Below are 22,194 nucleotides of genomic sequence, written 5' to 3'. Positions count from 1 at the left end.
ATATATATATATTAGTTTATAATTATCTATTATTTAACGGAAAATGACTTGTAAGGGTAATGATCTTTTACCCGTGTTCAAATTATACCATTCATGTTTTTTTTAACAAAAAATACAATTAATATGTGTTTTGTGTACATATATTACCATTGGCAAACCGTATACAATAGGTTATCCCGGTATTTTGCAATTAAAAAAAAATAACGAGTGATGTGGAAAATATGTGGCTATTACACCCACTTATATGATTACATGACATTAATCACCCGTCTCTCAATTAAACACTCTCAAACCACACACTTTGTCTAGGGTTTTCTCATACATTCGAAGTTTTCTTTGAGATCGATGATGGCTGGTCCATCTGATGCAAAAGGAACTACTTTCATTCAAGTAGATGTTCATTACGATGGAATATTTTCCCCCAATCCTCTTATCTACTACATGAATCTAAATACTTCAATTACAAATGTCGATTTTGGTGGATTAAATATCAAGGAGTTCATTTATGTTCTTGAAGATGTCACAAAGGGGAAGTGTCCTGATGTCTACTACTGTCTTGGGCATAAGTCGATCCGTGATGGGTTGAGACTACTGAAAAATGATGATGACTACACGAGATTTCTTGATGCTGCAAATGGTAACGAGGGAAAGATCAATGTATATGTTGATCACTACAATGAACCGGTATTTGAATGGATAGAGGAAAAAAAGGAAGAAGAAGGTGTTGATAGTGAAAGCTCTGATGAAGATAAGGACTCGGTCACGTCTGATGCTCTATCTGTTGATCATGAACCCGATGAAGAGGTAATACCATTGACTAATTTTGATGATCCCTTATTTAACCATATTAGTGTTGTCCTAAGAGATGATTTTGTTGATGAGGATGATGATTCAGATAATGGAACCAAACAAGACCTAATTTATCCTTTTCATGACACAACTCAGAAATGGGATACAATGCAACCCATCCTTGGTAAGAGGTTTTGTAACCATCAAGAACTTAAACAACTTGTATCACACTATGCTGTAGCAAACGGTTATAACCTTTGGTACGAAAAAAATGATAAAACTAGGTTGCTAGTCAGGTGTTGTAAAACTAGTGAAGGAAAGGCGACATATCCTTTTAGACTATGGGCTACTTGGATGAGCAGTGTAAAATCATTCCAAATCAAGTCCTTAATTAATGAGCATAACTATGCTAGAACCTTCAACTTTGGGTTAGTTGTTACTTACCCATGGATAGGGAAACATTTTGTTAATGATATTTTAGAAAATCCCAAAATGAGTTGTAGGGAAGTGAGGGATAAAGTTGGGGAAAATTTCAATGTGAAGGTTAGTGTTGGACAATGCAGGAATGCAAAGAAGTCTGCACTTAATGAGATTGAAGGCAGTTTGAATACACATTATGAAAAATTATGGAGTTATGGAGCTGAGATATTGAGATTAAATCCAGGGTCAACAGTGAAAATTGGGACGGATACAATTCCTGATTCCACAGTTTATTTTTCTAGGATGTATGTTTGTATCAAATGTGTAAAGGATGGTTGGATTGAAGAATGCATGAGGGTTATAAGTGTAGATGGTTGCTTTTTAAAAGGTATTTGCAGAGGTGAACTTCTTTTAGCTATAGGAAGAGACACTAACAACCATATTTACCCCATTGCTTGAGCAGTAGTTGCAATTGAGAATAAAGAAACTTGGAAGTGGTTTCTAGACTTACTGCTTAATGACATTGACATGGGAAATGGAGCAGGATTAACCTTACTTTCTGACCAACACAAGGTATTTATCCTAACTATTTTTTAATTGGTTACTATTTTATTTATCTTAATGTTTTGTTTATCTTGCATGTTTAGGGTCTTATTGAGGCTGTTAAAGAAAGAGTACCAGATGCTGAGCATAGGCAATGTGCTAGGCACATATATGCTAATTTCAAGAAAAAATTTATAGGTGCTGAATATAAGAAGCTTCTTTGGAGGGCTACAAAGGCCACAACTATCCATAGGTTTGAAGGTATAATGAAAGAGATTAGTTTGATTGATATACAAGCATATGATCACTTGATGGAAAGAGATCCAAAATCCTAGTCTATGGTTTTTTTTGTATTGGACATGTGTTGTGATGCCATTGAGAATGGTCTTTGTGAATCATTTAATGTTGCAATTGTGGATGCTAGGAAAAAGCCGATTATAACAATGTTAGAGGAAATTAGGAGGTTTGTGATGGATAGGATGTATTGTAAAAGATTGAAGGGGCAGAAATGGAATCTAGTCGTATGTCCATCTATTAGAAGGAAAATAGTGGACATGAGGACACATCTAAGGTATATATACTTTTATTGTATTCCAACCATATAATTCCCAAGTACTACTTTTATACTATATCCCTTTATTTTATAGGTATTGGCATGTAATTGCAAGTGGAGTGCAACAATTTGATGTGAGGTTAGTACATGAGGTTTATGTTGTGTACTTGAACCAAAGAACATGTGCATGTAGAGGATGGCAACTAAGCGGTACACCATGTGTACATGCCATGGCTGCTATTAGTTATCTAAATGAGAATGTGGAAGACTATGTGGCAACTTGGTTCATAACACAAAGGTTTGGAAATTGCTATAAGTATATAATTAAGCCTTTAAATGGAAGTGAAATGTGTCCATCCAACATTGGTCAGAATATGTTGCCCCCGAAACGTAGAAGATTTCTTGGTAGGCCTAAAGTCAACAGGAAGAAAGTTGCTTCAGAAAAAGAAGGTCGATGTACTATTAGCAAGAAAGGGGCTATTACAAAATGCAACATCCGTAGAGAACCATGTCACAAAAAAATCAAATGTCTATTGTCCAAAGAAGGTTGTTTTCATATCAGCTTTCATTCATTTACAAAAAATATAAGTATTATCTATTAATGCATTATAAATTTAAATGTAGGACCAAGTACTAAACCCAAAAAGAAGAAGGGTAAACATGTTCTTGATGTTGAAGATGAGTGAGAATTTGAGATTGAAGAGATGGCTGAAGTTGATGATGAGTATGAATCTGAGATTGAAGAGATGGCTAAAGAAGGAGAAATGGAACCTGTTGTTGAACCTGATCAGGGACAAGTTGTTGATCCTATTGTTGAACCTGAAATAGAACATGTTGTTGAACCTGTTGTTTAAGTGGAATTTGTTGAGGAACAAGTTGCAGTTGAGGAACAAGTTGCATTTAAACCTGTGATTGAAGATGTTAAGGAACAAGTTGCACAACCTCTTGTTGAAGTTGAACAAGTAGCACGACCATTGAATAGGCAAAGGAGATACTCAGAGAGGATCACCAAAATGGCATTGAAGAGGGTTGTCATCACCAAGGATGCAAGTGGTTTAAGTGTGACTAAACCTGTTACTCTGGAATGATTCCTTTTGATGTAAATCTGCACATTAAAAACTATGCTTTTGTTTGTTATTGGCCTTTAAGTATGTATTTTGTTTAGGGCAGAAAACACTATGCTTTTGTCTTTTGGTAAACACTATGATTTTGTCTTTTGATGTAAATCTGCACATTAAAAACTTTGCTTTTGTTTGTTATTACCCTTTAAATAGAATCTACATCGTTCAATGTTGCTTTTACATAGGATTCCTTCTTTTTGACCATTATGCCCTTCACATTATTTTTGACCATTCTAGACATTAAAAAGTGAGGAGTAAATTACTGAAATGGTCCCTGTGGTTTAGGTAAAATTGCGTGTTTAGTCCCTAACTTTTTTTTGCACTCGTACAGTCCTCAAGGTTTCATTTTATTACGCACCTAGTCCCTATTGACGTTTTCTGTCACTCTTCTCCGTTAAGTATCTCACGTGACTGGCATACTAAGGGTATATTCATCCTTTTACACATGGCGCCTAAATGGATATGGCAAAGGTTTCTTATATCTTCCCGATCATCTTTCTCGTTTACATTACACATACCACTTCTATCAACTAAATCACTTAGAAAACCCTAACCTAGTCAATTTTAATCAAGATTTCCTAAAGGCAACAATGGTGGGGTGGAGGATTCGAGCAGACATGGCGGAAATAGACGTTGGACGAGTTTACAGTAACTATTTTTGTTTTTAATACTCTCATCTAAATCAAAAACTCTCAAAACCTAAGCTTCATTCCCGTTCTCGCAGGTGGTAATCCATCAATCTTCTCGATTAAACTGTTTTATAATGGAGTTTTTACAAAGTTTCCTGGAAGGAGATACATAAAGGGAAAAGTAAAGTATGTTGATTTAGTGGACATTGACGAGTTCTCTATTCATGATATTGATGAAATGATGGACATCCTTAGTTGCGTAGAGGAAGGTAAGTTATTGTATTATCACTTCAAAAGACCATTATCAGATTTGGACACTGGTTTGTTTGCTTTGGCTTGTGATAGTGATATTAACCACTTGAGGACATATGTGGAGAAACATAAACTTATTGAAGTTTATATAGAGCATGGTAATATAATGTTGAAGACGTATTTAATGTCCCCTAACCCTAGTAAAGTTAGGATTAAGGAAATTATTGAACCCCCTGCATGTTCTAAAAGGCTTTTCTTAGAATGGAAGACATCAACAACAGGGGATTGTAGTGGTTCTACCATACCAAAAGTTGACCAATGTGGAAAACCCCCCAAATGAACCTCAATTTCAAACACAAGGTTTTGATCAAGACTTTGATCATTGTGAAAACCCTCTAAATGACTTTGATCAAGACTTAACTTCATTTGTAGAAGACTTTGATCAAGACTTTACTTCTTTTGTACAAGATGAGGTCAATCAAAGTGAGGACATAGGAGTGCATGGTGATGATTTGACTGACAGTGAAGATAGTGACTTCCTATTAGACGAGGATAACATGATTGAGGAGCCTGACATAGTTATGAAAGAATTTTTCTCGAACATTGACCAAAATGCAGAATGGATGGGTGACAATGGAGGGTCAAGTATGAATGTAGAAGATGGTAAGGAAGATGAACAAATCGAGGTGCTTAACAATGACATATTGATATCTGATTCGTCATCCGATGAGGAGGGGGGATAAAAGTAGAAGTAAGTCAATTAAAGCAATACGAGAGGCTAAAGAAAATAGTGAAGCGCGTGTTACTGATCCCTTTTACTTGTATCAGAGTTTTGGTTGATCTGAAGAGTTGAAAAACAAAATAAAGCAACATGCTGTCGAGACTAGAAGAGAGATTGTCATAATTAAAAATGACAAAAATAGGGTAAGGGCCGTTTGTAAAGGTAGCATACCAGACCTTATTGAAGTAGGTGTTGGTGGGCCTGTTGAAGAAAGGAAGTGCCTGTGGGTCCTATATGCAAGCAAGTGGAGTAACAATGCAGATTGGGAGGTTCGTACATATGAAAAAAAACATGTATGTCTACAAACGAGGACTGTGAAAGCTTGTACTTACAAGTTTTTATCCAAGCAAATTGTGCAATAGGTGGAAAGTAACCCCACAATTCCTACAAGAGCTCTACAAGAACAACTCCAACGCCAATACCAATGTGACATTTCAAAGATGAAGGTATTTCGGGAAAAAACCGAGGCAAATATTCATGTGAGAGGTGACTATGCAGGCCAATACTCTATACTAAGAGACTATGTTTTGGAACTTTAAACACGAAACCCAGACACCACCGTGAAAATCAAAGTTGAAACTGAACCCAATCCCCACTGTGAATCAAGAATATTCAAGCGGATATACATATGCTTAGGGTCATTGAAGAATGGTTTTGCAGCTGGAAAACGAGATTATCTTGGTTTGGATGGGTCTTTTATGAAGGGTCCTTATCCAGGAATAGTCCTCACTGTAGTGGTAAGTTTACAATTTTTTTTTCTCATCTATTTTTAATGTTTTTGATTACTAACTTAATATTTGTATTTAGGGTCTTGATGGACCATGGATGGACCAGTGTGTTGTTGACATGGTTCAACACACATGTTCTTGTAGGAAACGGGAACTCACTGGCATCCCATGTAAGCATGCAATAGTTGCAATATGGGATATGAGAAAAAACAACAAAGATGTAGGGTTGCCTGAATCATGGGTTCATCCCACTTACTGGCTAAAAACATGGAAGGAAATGTATTCCTTCAAGATTGAACCTATTAATGGAAGAAGAATGTAGGAAAAATATCCTTTCCCTACCACATTGATACCTCCTAAACATCATGTCCCTATTGGAAGACCAAAAAAGAAACGAAAGAAGTCTGATGTGGAAGATTTGGTGAAGGGGAATAGTGCTTCAAGGAAAAATAAATTTGTGACATGTTCGAAATGCAAAAATAATGGTCATAATGCTAGAAGTTACAAAGGTCAGAAAGAAAATGGTGTTGGGAAGGAAGATGGTGTAGGGAAGAAAGCAGATGGTGATGGGAAGAAAACAAATGGTGATGGGAAGAAGAAAGCAGTTGGTGCTGGGAAGAAACCAAATGGTGCTGGAAAGAAAGGAAAGAATGGTGCTGGGAAGAAGAAAGTAGTTGGTGTTGGGAAGAAACCAAATAGTGCTGGAAAGAAAGGAAAGAATGTTGTTTGAAGAAGTATTTTCTAGTATTTATGTTGCTTAATGTATTAGCTTTTGGAACTTCTATCTTTTGTTGCTTAATGTCTTAGTTTTAACTGTTAACAATTACTATAATTACCTTGTATCTTTTGGAACTTGTATCTTTTGTAAGGGTATAACCGCATGGTAATTAGATATGATGGTTGGTTCTAAAGTTGGTCAGATTGCTGCACTTATTGGCATTTAAGTTCATACCAATTTCTACATTTAAATGGATATAATTGTCACTGATTGATGGTTTTGATTTAAATTCATACAAATAGAATAAACATGTGTTACATTTTGATCAGTTAAACCCTTTTCTTGCACAATACTAATTGTATTAAGCACTAAAAACATCAGAGATAATTGTTTTCAATTCTGACATACCATCAACATAACATTTTGATCAGTTAACCCTTTTTCTTGCGAAATACCAATTCTATTAAGCACTAAATAAATACATGGAGATAATTGTTTTCAAATCCTACAGACCATCAACATAATTGTCAATTCCCACAAAATAAAGTAAAAGCCTTATAAATTACATTGACTAAATTACATCGACTAAATTACAGCTTGTAAATTAGGATCGCCACAAAAAAAGCCCAACTGAAGAGTAGTAGCATCCTCAACTTCAAATTCTGACCTTCAAGCTTTGATAGAAGTGAAAGGTCAGCTCTTGCATGATCAGACTCATCTTTATCAACCCAACCAACAAAACCACAAGTTGTTACTTGAAATTTTGATATTTTTTCCTTCGTCAAAGGTTTTTTTACTAATGGGGCTCAATTAACAAATTACCTTGTTGGTACAAGCATAGAATCGTCGTCCAGGGTTCTTCTTCGTCGTTGATGTTCGTATTACAGTTGGGTGACCACAACTGCAATTTCGTGCCATTAGGGTTCCTACTATTGTTTTGTTGTTGCAGAGAAGAAGCAAAAAGATGGAGAAAGATGAAGTGAAAGTGATTAGAATATATATATATATATATATATATATATATATATATATAGAGAGAGAGAGAGAGAGAGAAACACATTATACAACCTTCAAAAAGGGTTTTCAAATAAAAGGATGAATATACCCTTAGTGTGCCAGTCACGTGAGATACTTAATGGAGAAGAGTGATAGGAAACGTGAATAGGGACTAGGCGCGTAATAAAATGAAACCTTGAGGACTGTACGAGTGCAAAAAAAAGTTAGGGACTAAACATGCAATTTTACCTAAACCACAGGGACCATTTCAGTTATTTACTCAAAAGTGAGGGATGTTGTTTGTACAAGGGTAAAATTCTGCAAATTTGTCTCATTTTCAAATTGTCAATTTAGCAACAACAAAACATGCTAATTCAACAAACAACATACGATTCAACCATAACATCCAACTATAATTTTTCACATTTATTCATGTAATTCGTATTCAAACATAATATTCAATCATATTAAGCAAAACAACCATAAGATTCAACCATAACATCCATTTACAATTTGACATTTATGCCCTTAAAAGTGATACTACAAACAACATAAACAACACAATTACATAACTTCTATCTTATCAAATTCTTATCAAATTCTTAAAAGTGAGACTACTAATTTTCCTACTCATCTTATCAAATTCTTCATCTATCTTCTTTTTGTAAATATTGAAATCATGGTCCATAATGGCAGTCCTCACTTCACAGGATTGTGCCCTCACTTCACAGGATTGTGCTCCCACTTCATGTCTTTTCTTGTTGTTGATTGTATCGTCTTCATTAACCCATTCCTAGAATTTGCATTTAATTTCTAGGTTATCCTAAAACAAATAATACAAAAAGTATTGAAAAAAAACCTTACTACATATAGATTAAATCCCACATACCGTTGAATTAGGGTAAACCCTAAACTCTTTTCCAGGATTATCTTTGGTCGTTGAAGCTAAATACGAGAAAGGTAGCCACAATCACAAGGATTTGCAAAATCAAGTTTCGATTTTAACTTGGGTTTCTTCGATCTCGTGTTGGAGTTATGCGTGGAGGAGGAAGCCATGGATGGAAGAAATCCTGCAACATTTTTAAAGAAGAAATCGTGCCCTAAGATCCTTTAGGAGGGGGGATGTATGTGTAATAGCCACGTATTTTCCACATCACTCGTTATTTTATTTTTAATTACAAAATACCAAGATAACCTATTGTATCCGGTTGCCAATGGTAATATGTGTACACAAAACACATATTAATGGTATTTTTTGTTAAAAAAAACATGAATGCTATAATTTAAAAACGAGTAAAAGATCATTAACCTTACAAGTCATTTTCCCATTATTTAATGATTGAAAAATTATAAAACCCATCCTATAAAAGAGTATAGTCTTGAAGCAATGAGAACTCTCAACATGGAAGACGGATGGACGGAAGTGAGGCGGCGTAAAACAGTGGCGACGTCCAACGGAAACACGACAGAGGTAACCACTTTCTTCATCACTAACATACCGAACGACACAACAAAAGCAGAATTCGGGAAAATCTTTTCTCAAATGGGAAGATTATCAGATATCTGTTTTGGGAGTAATAAACGGAAGAACGGGAAAAATTATGGCTTCATACGGTTCATCGAGGCATCTAATGTCAAAGCTTTGGAATCGTGATTGAACGGTGTTGCATGTAGGAACAACAAACTTGAGATTAACGTTGCAAGGCATGGCCGGAAAACACGTCCACTATCTCCCGATAAAATCAACAAGAATTCTAGAATTGTCGCCCCCCCAGGACAAAACACCAATATCAATGGAGGTGGACTTACCTATCACAAAACCTATGCTCAGGTTATTGGTCTCTACAAAACATTCACCAAACATCTGCTCTGATCTACTTGCATACAGATGCTGACATGGATCGATGGCTCACAAAATCCACCCTCATCGGCGAAGCTAAATATTTGGATCACCTTAGTCACATGCCAACTCTCATATCCATCCACAGCGAACGCCGCCCTTCAGTCAAATACCTTAGAGGGATGCTTGCATTAATTAGCTTTGATTCCATAGTCATTGCAAGAGAATTCCTAGAAAACGAGAGGAATTGGAAAGATACATTCAAATAGAAGAAGATGGTATCCATTGAAGCCACAAAATTCGAACGCATAATTTGGATTAGGATTGTTGGACTCCCTCTCCGACTATGGAATAATTCCAACTTCTCTACTATTGTAAGAAAGATCGGGAAAATCGTGGTGCCTATAGACCATATCACAAATCGTGTTTACCTCTTTGTGGTGAAGTTAGCCATACTCACAGACAAATTAACAAAACTTAATAAGGAGATTCAGGTGGAAGCTGATAGTCGATCTTTTCACGTTGGAATCGTTGAATACGAAGACAAACCATGGTTCCCCTTCAAGTTTGACAATGAAGAACATCCATATGAAGATCAGGACCTGGATGATCAAACTGAAAATGAATTTATGGTAAGTGAGTCAAAGCACTGGAACTCTACTAAAGAAGATGAAGATGAAGGCGCCTTTGCAACATGGATTAATGAAATGGAGGAGGGGGAAATCGTTCAGGATGGGAATCTTAACTCTCCAATCTATCCTATGAAAGAAAAGACTAATGAAGGTAGTGATGACCCAACACTGTCATGCATGGTGGCCGGAGATGACATGCATCATCTCCATAGAATAGAATCGTCGGTGAAGACCGGCAATTCCAGTGAGGAAAGAACGATTTTCGAGAATAGGGTCTACGAACCGACACTCAATTTCCAAGAAATTCAAAAGACAATGGTATGAAGGATCGGGTTGCCGCCCTAGATAATCAGACGACTCCAACATCCTCGGATCCTCAAACTTTGGGCCCAAAGACAACTGTCAATTTCCCAACTTCTTTAGCCTAATCTGGGTGCTTCGGCCATTTCCCTCTTTTAACTTTACTCCTCCTCCAGTGGTTCAAAAAAGTACATATAATGGTCAACTCCAATCTTCTCTAAAGAGACGCTTCTTGCATCGTTCTCCCTCCAGTAAACTTGCAACTTCGGTCCCAATTACCACCCTGTTTCAAGTCCCTGAAATAAGTCAACCCCCCCTTCACTGTACCCACCACCAACCCAGATGAACCAACTCAGGCCCCTCAACCCATCGATGTCCAGAAGGTCGTTGTCCAGAAAAATGAATCAACTAACCTAGTAGTAGAATCAACAGAAATTGAAGCAACTGCAACAGTGGGTTCCCTAATTGGGTTCGAGATTGACCCAAATAATCGTATCCTAGCTGAAATCCTCGGTGTATCAGGTGAGCACAATGTTCCCCAATGAATTTCCTTTCTGTCAATAACAACGGTGTTGGGGGCGAGCATAAGGTGGCATGGATCAGACGACTTAAAAGAAAACATAAGTTATCATTTATTGTAATTCAAGAAACACAACTCCTAAATGATGAGATTAGCGATGCAAGGGCTTGTTGGGGATCTACTAATTTTGGTGTCAATCGTACCAGCTCTTACGATAGGCCTGGAGGTCTACTAAGTTTGCAGGATAATAAGATGTTCACTTCTACTGAAGTTATCTCTTCTCACAATTACCTGATTAATATTGGCACTTGGGAAGGCATATCAAGACCACTAATCTTTGTTAATATTTATGGACCATAACCAGTACGTGAAAAAGCACTGTTATAGGAAGAACTGAAAGGAATCATACAAGCCATCGATGGTGTGCGGATCATTATGGGGGACTTTAATGGTGTAAGGAGACCTGAGGAGAGATTCAATTTGATTTTCTGCGCTCGTACAAATAGAGACTTCAATAAATTCATACAAGAGGTGGAATTCACTTACCTCAAAATGGGTGGGTTCAAATATACATGCTTTCGGATTGAAGACATAAAACTGAGAAAACTAGATCGCTTCCTAATCAGCCCCAGTTTTCTTGATATTGCTCCCAAAACATCTGTCACCGCGCTGCCACTAGAACTCTCCGACCACTGCCCCATATTACTCTCTACCACCAAATCGGATTTCGGCCCCCACCATTCAGGCTCTTCAACTCTTGGTTATTGAGAGACGGTTTTGAGAAGACTTTCATAACCAGTTGGAATAATTTCATTGGGTACGGAACCCCAGTCCAGTACATGGCGGCAAACCTAAGACACGTCAAAGAAGCCTTAAAGAAATGGATAGCAACAGAACATCCCATAGAATAGGCTGCTTCAATTAAACTCAAATCGGAGGTTGAACGATTGGACACGAAGCTGAATCCAGGACACTGGACATAGAAGAAGCGGGGATGCGAAGGGACAGTTTCAAAAAAAATGCAGAACTCGAAAAACACATGGCGTTGGACATAAAGAAAAAGTCTCAGGTCAAATGGGTTGTTGACGGGGATGAAAACACTCACTTCTTTCACAGTCATGTTAACAATAATAATATGAAAAATGGGATTGATGGACTCGTGATCAACGGGTAATGGTGCACCGACCCAACATTGATAAAACTTGAGGTCTTTAAATTTTTTTGCCAATAAATTTAAAGAAACATGGCCTTCTAAACCGAAACTAAGAAACAACCAGTTTAAAAAGATCACCCTATATGATTTTCAGATGCTAGAAACACCACTTTAAGGAGGCAATGGGTTTACGGAAACGAGAAGGCCCCTGGACTCGATGGATATTCATTCAAACTCATAAAAAAGTATTGGGATGTATTGCTGGGAGATATTGTTGTTTTGGTGAAACATTTTGAGCAATACGGGAAACTAGACAAATCGTGCAACTCTTTATTCATTTTCTTTATTCCCAAAAATTAAAGACCCCATCATGTTATGTGATTTTAGACCCATCAGCCTAACAGGATCCTTATATAAGATCATTGCTAAGATCCTTGCACGAAGAACAATGAAGGTTATGGGGAAGTGCATAGATGAAGTACAATCTGTGTATGTTGAAGGTAGGAACATTCTTGATGGGCCGTTGATAGTAAATGAACTATGTGCCTGGGAAATAAAGTCGAAAAGGAAGGTCTTGCTTTTCAAAGTTGACTTTGATAAAGCATTCGACTCCATAAATTGGTGATTCCTTCATTCAAACTTAAAAATTATGGGATTTGGAGACAAATGGAAGGCATGGATTAAGGGTTGTCTTGAATAAGCCAAATCATCGGTCTTGTTTAACGGGAGCCCGACTAAGGATTTCTCAATCTCAAAGGGGATTAGGAAGGAGGACCCACTATCACCGGTCCTCTTCATCATAGATATGGAGGGTTTAAGTGCAGCCATGAGGGTTGCATGTGAAACTGGAGTCTTCTAGGGCTTAACACTACCAAACGGTGGACCAACGATTTCTCACTTACTATACGCCGACGACGCACTGTTTGTCGGTGAATGGTCAAAAAGAAACATAAAAAACCTCATGCTTCTTTCGATCTCAAAGTAAACTTTGATAAATCCAAGGTTTTTGGTATCGGTGCTGATACGCAGGAAGTCTCAAGATGGGCCATAACTCTTGGTTGCAAACCATCCTCTCTCCCTTTCACTTATCTTAGGGTTCCAGTTGGGGCGAACATGAAATTAATTAAAAACTAGAAACCGATGATTGAGAGATTCCATAAAAAATTGTCAATATGGAAATCCAAAACCCTATCATTTGGTGGTAGATTAACGCTTGTTCAATCGGTCTTGGGTAACCTACCAACTTATTACCTCTCGATATTTGTGGCGCCGGAAGGGGTAATTGAGACGTTAGAACGAATTCATAGGAAGTTTTTATGGGGTGGAACAGACGAAAAAAGAAGCATACACTGGGTCTCTTGGGACAAAGTCACCGCATCCAAAGACGTTGGCGGGCTTGGTGTTGGTACGATCAAATCCCTAAACAGTTCCCTCATTATGAAGTGGTGGTGGAGACTATGATCTGAGCCTACATCTCTTGGGCCAAAGCCATACATAGCATGCATCATCTATAAAATAAACCCGACCACTGTTATGCAAACAAATATATACCAGGTGTGTGGAAAAACATTGCGAGTATCGGAAAGTACCTTCAAAATAAGGGTATTCATACTGAAACAGTGCTATACAAACAACCAGGTCTAGGTGGTGAAACGTGGAAGTGTAATCTCACTGATGACGGATCCCTTAGAGTGAAAGTTCACTGAAAAGATTGGACTTCAACCCCACACTAAGTCTAGGTCAGTTTACATGGTTGAAGGATATCTCAACTAAAAATAATTGTTTCATTTAAGGGCTAAAATGGGCAAAATACCATCAGCTTTGGGCCTTTTATCTAGAGGGGTAGCTGTGGAAAATTCCTTATGCAGCCACTGTGAAGAAGTCATGGAATGTGTAGATCACTCATTGGTGGGGTGTAGATATGTGAATACGATTATACACTTGGTGCTAAAATGGTACAGAGTTCCTCTCGAAGACCTCAAAAAAGTAGATGAGGTGATCACCTATGTTCATACATGGTCCAATTGCTCTAATAAAAGAAGGTTGTTCATGGGAATCTGTTACGTCACGCTCTGAAACGTATGGAAAGTAAAGAATAACATAATTTTCAATAAAAACCGGCTTCCCGCTCTTATTTGTGTAGACTCTATCAAATCCACAACATACTTGTGGATCAAAAACAGGGGAAGAATAGGAGTATTGATTGGTCAACATGGTACAAATCTCCGTTTCTTTGTCTGAAATCTATAATCTTAATATTTGTACTTTGTTATTTCCCCTCGTCTAGTCACTTGCTAGAGGTTGGTCTTATAATTAATATATATATTCGCCGGTTTAAAAAAATCAAAAGAAAAATTACTAATCAACAAACTCTTAAATATTCATCCAATAGCAATAGGTTCTTGTTTTTCAAAACTTTTTTTTGTTATTGAAAAAATTCAATTAAAAAAAACATGTTTTTTATTGACCTCATGGACCGGCCATGTGGGGCATCCACAAGTGAAGGGCATCCACAAGTGAAAATATGTAAATTAACCCTGGGACCGACGATGTAGATGTCTAGAGAAAGGAAAACGTGTACTAATTAGATTTTTATATTATTTTTATGTATTTATTAGGTCAAACTCAACGAGGAATGGATTATACACAATAAATTTATAATTTGTGCGCTCTAGTTCTTTTTCTATCAGCTAAATGGAAGAAGTGAGAAATCAGCAGGTGATATTGAAGGATTACGTTAATGGCTTCCCCAAGGAATCAGACATGCTCCTTACAACTTCCTCCACCATTCTCCTCAAGCTCCCACAAGGCTCCAATGGCGTTCTTGTCAAGAACCTTTATCTCTCCTGTGATCCATACCTGTGTTGTCTGATGAGCAAAAGTCAAGTCAGTCACCTTGAATCCTTCACTCCTGGTTCGGTATGAATTCCACACTCATTCTCATATTTTTTTAGGGGAAATCTATCCCTTTATGAATGCATACTTTAAGTTACAATTAAGCATTCCAAACTCATTCACCATCTATTATGTCCTTTGTGAACCTTGTAACAACCAATAAAGCTATCTGCTATATCACTTTTAATGCTCAGTGGTTATCAGTTTCCACAAAATTATAATCTGGCTTGTGAACGTTTTGATGTTGCAGCCCATAGCAGGATTAGGAGTGGCTAAAGTGGTGGATTCTGGGCATTCAAACTTGAAGAAAGGTGACCTAGTTTGGGGATGGATTGGATGGGAAGAATACACCATTATCACTGCTCCTGATGCCCTATTCAAGATTCAACATACGGATGTCCCTCTTTCCTATTATATAGGAATCCTTGGTATGTTTTATGTTTAAAAACCTTTAAGATTCTGTAAATTAGGGATCTTTAATTAATTCTGTAAAATGATTTCTATTCCTTTGATGGTTTCTTCAAGGTGTGCATGGTATGACTGCGTATTATGGTTTCTATGAGATTTGTGCTCCAAAGAAAGGAGAGTATGTCTTTGTTTCAGCTGCTTCGGGGGCAGTCGGTCAGCTTGTCGGGCAGTTTGCGAAGCTGACCGGATGCTATGTTGTTGGGACTGCTGGAACTAATGAAAAGGTGATTAATTTGAGCGTTATTTTCCGTTATATGATGATGTATTGGCATACATTTCTCAAAAACATGTGTCATTCAAGGTTGAGCTATTGAAGAATAAATTTGGATATGATGAGGCTTTTAACTACAAGGAAGAGCAAGATCTTGATGAAGCTCTTAAAAGGTTAGTTAACCCAAACAAAGAACATATATAATTGTCACACGAAAGACCAATATAAAGATTAGTTTTTTGTAATGTTCTTTTTTTTTTTTTCTAATTAATCTCAGATACTTTCCAGAAGGAATTGATATATATTTTGAGAATGTTGGTGGAAAGATGTTGGAGGCAGTGCTTTTAAACATGAAAACAAATGGACGCATTTCGGTTTGTGGAATGATCTCACAATACAACCTCAATGAAGAGGAGGGTATGAGGAATTTATCACACATAATAATGAAACGACTTCACATGAAAGGATTTATTGTAGGTGATCATATTAACTTGTATCCAAAGTACATGGAAATGGTTATACCATTGATAAAAGAAGGGAAGATATGTTACATTGAAGATATTGCAGAAGGGCTTGAGAGTGCACCTGCGGCTTTGTTAGGTCTTTTTTCAGGCAAAAATGTTGGCAAGCAAGTTGTGGTTGTGGCTCATGAATGAGTAGATATGGTTGGGGTTTAGCTTTAAATGTTATGCATATGAGGGTGTTATTATTATGAAGAGTAAATTACAGTTTTAGTCCTTGTGGTTTGATTAGATTTGTTCTTTCAGTCTAATCTTTAAAAATTTGACAAGATGCATCCTTTGGTTTAAAGAAATTGCATTGCATATCCTTAGTCTATTTTTAAGGAAACATACAAACCACTGTTGGGTTTTTTTTTTTTATTTTGTAGTTGAACAAATAAGCTATGATGATGGATCTTAACTATGTTTCATTTTGTATTGCAGTTCAATAATATAGAAATAAGGTCGTCAAGAGAAACTATTTTCTTTTAAAGATCAATACTTGGTATGCTTTGACTTGCATCTTTTAAGAAAATCCTATTGATTATTGATTTCAGTTTTGGCTCTTCCAAAGTTTAAAAATTGATTATGTTACTATAATCCTGATATCTTTGATTTTTTATGTAGATGGCACAAACCTCCACCCAACTATCCGACCCGATCACCTCTATTACCTAATTTACGCTACCCTTCACGTATCCTATTGAATGTCTCATATGACTCCTGAAGTCTACTATTTTTCATAGATAGTCATTGAATCTGTTTATAAATATTTATTATTCTTTTGAGTTTCCAATAGTCTTCTGAATCTATTTTGTGTTATTGAATATTTCGATCTTGAATTTGCTATTTCCATGACTTTTTGAAATTGTTGATATTATTGTTCTACTATAAGCATAAGATGTTTTCTTTTGAAAGGGTATTGGTTTAAAAGTTTCATCTTTCTCAAATATCTAACATGATTTTGAATAGTAAACTAGATGTAGAGTCTTCGCCGACAACTTATAATGTTTTTAGCAAATTTTTATGCTAATTCCATTCCTTGTTCCTGAAGTAATTCGATTTTCAAAAAACTTGGATTGCCTTGTATATCTTTTTATTGACTTTTTTTGGTTTCAATGCGGGTTTTGATGTTTATAATATAGACATTTTCTAAGTGTTGGCCTCATTTTGTATCATGCTTAGAAATACTATCACTGCTTTACTATGTGTTGCTATAGTTTACTATATGTTGTTATGGTTTCAGTAAATTTGGAATCTGAATGTTTGATTTGATTTTAGGATTTTGACAAGTGATCAACCTGAAAACTGCTACTCCATATAAGAATGTGGATTGCCTAGGGGTTGATACTTCATATAAGAACGTGGAATTATAAAGCAAATGCATGATTTCATTGTGTTATATTTGTTTTGTTCATGTGGAATGGATTTTGTATTTTTTATGCTATTATATCTTCAAAGTAAAACAGTGGTTTGTTTTATAATCTTAGATATATATGATGTCATAGTGCACAAGTGTAAGCATTAGAAATTTTTGTAGATAAAATATAATAATATTCAAATTTCTAAATTAAAGCTAACAAACGTTTCTCACTTTTTTGTTTATTATAACCAACTTAACTTTAGACTATATATGTTTCAATTCTTGTATCGTTTTTTTGTTTTTTTTTTTTTTCATTTTGGTAATTTTATTCTTTGGATTAAACATTTATTTCTTAACCATCATAGAATATTAAAATGAACATCATATTTCTTCAAGACAGATCATGAATTGCCACAAAATGCTACATCATACATGAAAAATAAGTATATAAATTTTTTTGCTTAACATTGTACATTTATTTTTAACAAAGATAGCCCTCGAATGAAACTAATTGCGGCACATAAACTATTCACCGATAAAAAAATATTTTCCGCCGCTACATCGCGCGGGTACGCTACTAGTATATATATATAGGAAGGTTCAAATGAGAACAATTATTAAACTAGGATGGTGAAAACAAATTTAAACCACATATTTTTTTGTTGCAAAACCCTCTAGTGTACTAGCGCGACGACGGAACTTAATATTCATACGTGAATATAAATCACCACCACCACAACTAACGCAACCACCACTAGGCCACATATTTATTTTTGCTGCAAAACCTTATAACGTACCAACATGACGGATGAACGTACCGGGACGACCGAAGAATAGATTATATATATATATATATATATATATATATATATATATATATATATATATATACATATAGGGTAAAGTGAATATACCTAACAACCTTATATAAGCTTAGGTACCTAACCTCATCAAACTACGTCATTTTGCATTAAATTTTCATTGCAATCATCAAGGGTTCTTAAATTTCATCCCTAAACTTGATTTACTTCAAAAAAAATTGAAAATTTATCATTATATTTCTCCTACATCCTTTCATTTGTAGCGGTAGGATATGAAGCCCATTAGATGGTATTCAATAGAAAGACGTGATGTAAAAGAAATATATTGTTGAAAATCCAAAGATTTTGGAAGTAATCAAGTTATGGGGTTGAAGTTTAGGAACCTTAAGCAATTACAATGTAAATATGATACAAACCGATGTAATATTATGGAGTTAGGTACCTAAGCTTATATAAGGTTGTTAGGTATATTCACTTTACCCATATATATATATATATATATATATATATATATATATATATATATATATATATATATATATATATATATATATATATATATATATATATATATATAATCACTTGAGAATATGAATATACTTATTCACATATAAATATTACATTCTTCCGTCACACCAATATACTAAAGGGTTTTGCGGTAAAAAAAATATGTAGCCTAGTGTTCATGGTTAACATTCACACATGAATATTATTATTCTTATTTGAACCTAAGTGTGTTATATATATATATATATATATATATATATATATATATATATATATATATATATATATATATATATATATATATATATAGTGTGGTGTTTAATAAACGGTTTCCTTTTTTGTCTCTGTAATTTTCTCATTTCAACTCCAATTGTATTGATTATATATTTTACTACTTGTTTCTATTTGTCTTAACTACAAACCGAACGAAAATAAGTGATATAAGCCTCATTTCACGTTATCTGATGATTATATATTTTGCTACTTGTTTCTATTTGTCTTAACTACAAACCGAACGAAAATAAGTGATATAAGCCTCATTTCACGTTATCTATTCTTTTCATATCTTCATAAGATTTCCCATCTTGCCTACTCATTTTTACCATTTCTTGCCTAAGTATAGTTTCGCGTATATAAATTATCATTCTTAAACATATTATGAATTTTCAAAACATAAACTTTACTTAATCTTTGATCATTGGAACGGCAGAACCAGGAATTTTGATATGGGGGTACAACATTGTTAATATATATTATATGTAATTATCCAATATCAAGCATTAAAAAATATGTTATAATCTCTTTAGTTAGGGGTACAGTAACATGAAAAATGTTTATAAATAATATTTTTTATATATATAAAATAGTTTTTTGGGGGTACTGTAGTACTTCCAACGCCCCATCTAGCTCCGCCACTGTAATGGAACATATCTGTCATAATTCTCAAATTTGAACCTAGTTTACACTTTACTTTCCAACACCATAAATAATCCATTATATCAACTTCTTCTAGCATCCTAAACTGGATTTTAAGTATGTGATATATTTTTCCATTCATTAACATATGTACATCGTACTTAAACATAAATTTCATTAAAACTTTGATCATTATAATCCGTGTTAGCATTGTTTAAAAGCTGTCACAGTTATATCACTTCACCTTACTAAATCATTTATAACAAGTACTTTCACTTCAAAACTCGTTTATTTAACTATCCTAACACAATTACCAATCTACTTAGTGGTAGAAAAACTATTAGTTGTATGTGCATCTATAAGATAAAACATAATCCAATGGTGATATTGAGCTTTATAAAGCTCGGATAGTTGCCAAATGTGGGGGTCTTGATTTCGACGAAACATTTTCATCCGTTGCTAAATTGGTAATTGTTAGGAGTGTCATTTCTATGGCTATTAGTTATAATTGAAATCCTTGCCAAATTGATGTAAATTCTGCTTTCTTATATGGATCATTTGAAGAATAGGTGTATATGAATCATCCTTAAGGATATTTTTCACAAGATGATCAACATATGTGCAAATTGGTTGTCATTATATGGTTTGAAACATGCTCTAGAAAGCATGGTTGCAGAAATCGGGATTAATCGGCGATTAATCATGGATTAATCGTTTGACGTTCTCCAACCATCGAGGATTATGATATTAATCGGAAATTTATGATTAATCGGGTGTGACGGGATTAATCAGCCTTGGCGGGATTAATCGGTCAACAAAAGTCAAAAATGTCGAAAAAAGTCAAAAAAAGGTCAAGAGAAATTTAACAAAAATTTTAAAAATTCAAAAAACCAACTTTTTTTTTTACTCCAAAATTTTCAAATTTTCAAAATTTCAAATATTATATCAAAATGTTCATATTTTTGTATTTCCAAATTTTCAAATTACAATTTTTTTTTATTTTCTAATTTTGAAGTACTTGTTTTTCTTAAGATATATTAATATTTAATTAATTTTAATATTTTATTAATAATCTATGGTTTCCGATTAATCCTCGATTAATCTCTGCCAAAACCAATTAATCCTTTAATATCAGTCGACCGTCGAGCTACCATCAAATGCTTTTTACAACATTGCTAGAAAGTGGATTAAAAACCAACAAATTCTTTATTTGATATTTGGATTATTCAAAGTAAAAGTGATTATTGATTGTTTACCTAATCAAATGATCATGTGTTTGTGATTCTATTGGTTTGTGTAGATGATATTCTTCTTGCATGAAATTATGAAAAAGAAACTTGAAGTGTCGAAGTTTTTTTTTTTTCTTTTTTTGAAAACTTTGTTATCGATTAAGGACCTTGGAAACTTAAAATGCATTCTAGGTATTGAGATTGTTGAAATTTCATTTGGACTTTGTCATTCACAAGTGAATATTGTTTGGAATTACCACATGAGTTTGATTTTTTGTATTGTAAACCTATTGAATTCCTTCAGGTCTTAATGATGTAGTAAGTAAAGAGGGTGTGAATTTATAAGATGTGTTGCCGAATAATATTATTGCTTATCAGATGCTTGTTGGTAAACCTTTATATTTGATCAATACTAAACCATATTATGGTTCTAACTTTAAGCTGGTTTATACATGCTTTCAAAAATTGACATTTAAAACTTGTTATAAGAACTTTCTCATTTTTAAAACATGTCTTGGAAAAAGTGTTATCGTGTCTAAGAGTTCTCCAAATTTTAAAGACATGTTCGGAAAAGTATTTTATACAACCTTGAATTGGTAAATTGTATTGAATTGTTATGAATTTCTTAGTTTTGTGCAGGTTTAGCATTTGTAATAAAGTGGAGGGACTTAAGTGTCTTTTGTAGATTATGAAGGGATTAAGTTGGAATAAATTTGTCGGGATCTAAATGGAGTCTTGGATACTTTGATATATTCATCCTAATAGGACTTTTAATTAACTTAAATGAGTACAAAAACATCACTATTTGGCAATGTAAATCCAAATGGTGATATTTAAGCCATTGAACTTCCATTATTGTTCTCATTTCTTACTCATATTTTTTCTATTAATTCAAAGACTTTTTACTTATAGAACAATCAAAGTTATAAAAACACCATCATATGGCCATATAAAATATATCAAAATTATATTTTATTTATAAAAAATTAAAAACCATAAATTTTGATATATATATATATATATATATATATATATATATATATATATATATATATATATATATATATATATATATATATATATATATAAAAGTAAAGAACCCGTGGCTACGCCACTATTAGGGTAACATGAGAAAAATCGATAAACTTTAAAAGATATGTGTTGAAAGTGTAAATCGCCATAAATATGGGAGAAAGTCGACACCCCCTAAAATTTAAAAAAAAAACATCATAAATGGTCCTATGGTTTCCCGAGATCTGAAGTTTAGTCCTCATGGTTTAAAAACCCCATAGATTGTCCATGTGATTTCA

The 22,194-nt window shown here is 34.6% G+C and overlaps 2 protein-coding genes across 3 annotated transcripts; both read left to right on the top strand.

The window, feature by feature from the left end:
• Positions 1–2,111: 2,111 nt before the first annotated feature.
• Positions 2,112–2,991, top strand: LOC145008123 (uncharacterized). Its single transcript, XM_078966743.1, has 3 exons — positions 2,112–2,323; positions 2,400–2,851; positions 2,930–2,991. Exons 1-3 carry the CDS (start codon positions 2,112–2,114, stop codon positions 2,989–2,991), a joined length of 726 nt encoding a protein of 241 aa, XP_078822869.1.
• An 11,615-nt stretch (positions 2,992–14,606) lies between these two features.
• On the top strand, positions 14,607–17,049 carry LOC145039508 (2-alkenal reductase (NADP(+)-dependent)-like). 2 transcript variants are annotated; one of them, XR_013679819.1, is made up of 7 exons: positions 14,667–14,894; positions 15,121–15,298; positions 15,396–15,562; positions 15,640–15,722; positions 15,827–16,214; positions 16,494–16,554; positions 16,677–17,049. XR_013679819.1 is itself a non-coding variant. In XM_078987555.1 (5 exons), the coding sequence occupies exons 1-5, from the start codon at positions 14,670–14,672 to the stop codon at positions 16,203–16,205; spliced, it is 1,032 nt and encodes a 343-aa protein (XP_078843681.1). In that variant the 5' UTR covers positions 14,607–14,669; the 3' UTR covers positions 16,206–16,477. The 2 variants fall into 2 exon arrangements, 1 of the variants encoding a protein (XP_078843681.1); XM_078987555.1 differs by lacking the exons at positions 16,494–16,554; positions 16,677–17,049 and having other exon boundaries at positions 14,607–14,894; positions 15,827–16,477.
• Positions 17,050–22,194: the final 5,145 nt, after the last annotated feature.

The sequence above is a fragment of the Lactuca saligna genome, chromosome 1 (genome assembly GCF_052625555.1).
Source record: "Lactuca saligna cultivar CGN05327 chromosome 1, ASM5262555v1, whole genome shotgun sequence".
Taxonomy (NCBI): Eukaryota; Viridiplantae; Streptophyta; class Magnoliopsida; order Asterales; family Asteraceae; genus Lactuca; species Lactuca saligna.
This window is presented reverse-complemented; position numbering and strand designations above follow the sequence as displayed.

What these genes read in the sequence shown, in the direction of transcription:
- LOC145039508 (XM_078987555.1), top strand. Translation starts at nt 14,670, where the DNA reads ATGGAAGAAGTGAGAAATCAGCAGGTGATATTGAAGGATTACGTTAAT. An exon ending in CTATTATATAGGAATCCTTG is followed by an intron (nt 15,299 to 15,395) that starts GTATGTTTTATG and finishes GGTTTCTTCAAG; the next exon opens with GTGTGCATGGTATGACTGCG. An exon ending in CTTGATGAAGCTCTTAAAAG is followed by an intron (nt 15,723 to 15,826) that starts GTTAGTTAACCC and finishes AATTAATCTCAG; the next exon opens with ATACTTTCCAGAAGGAATTG.
- LOC145008123 (XM_078966743.1), top strand. Translation starts at nt 2,112, where the DNA reads ATGTGTTGTGATGCCATTGAGAATGGTCTTTGTGAATCATTTAATGTT. An exon ending in GACATGAGGACACATCTAAG is followed by an intron (nt 2,324 to 2,399) that starts GTATATATACTT and finishes TTTATTTTATAG; the next exon opens with GTATTGGCATGTAATTGCAA. An exon ending in ATGTCTATTGTCCAAAGAAG is followed by an intron (nt 2,852 to 2,929) that starts GTTGTTTTCATA and finishes ATTTAAATGTAG; the next exon opens with GACCAAGTACTAAACCCAAA.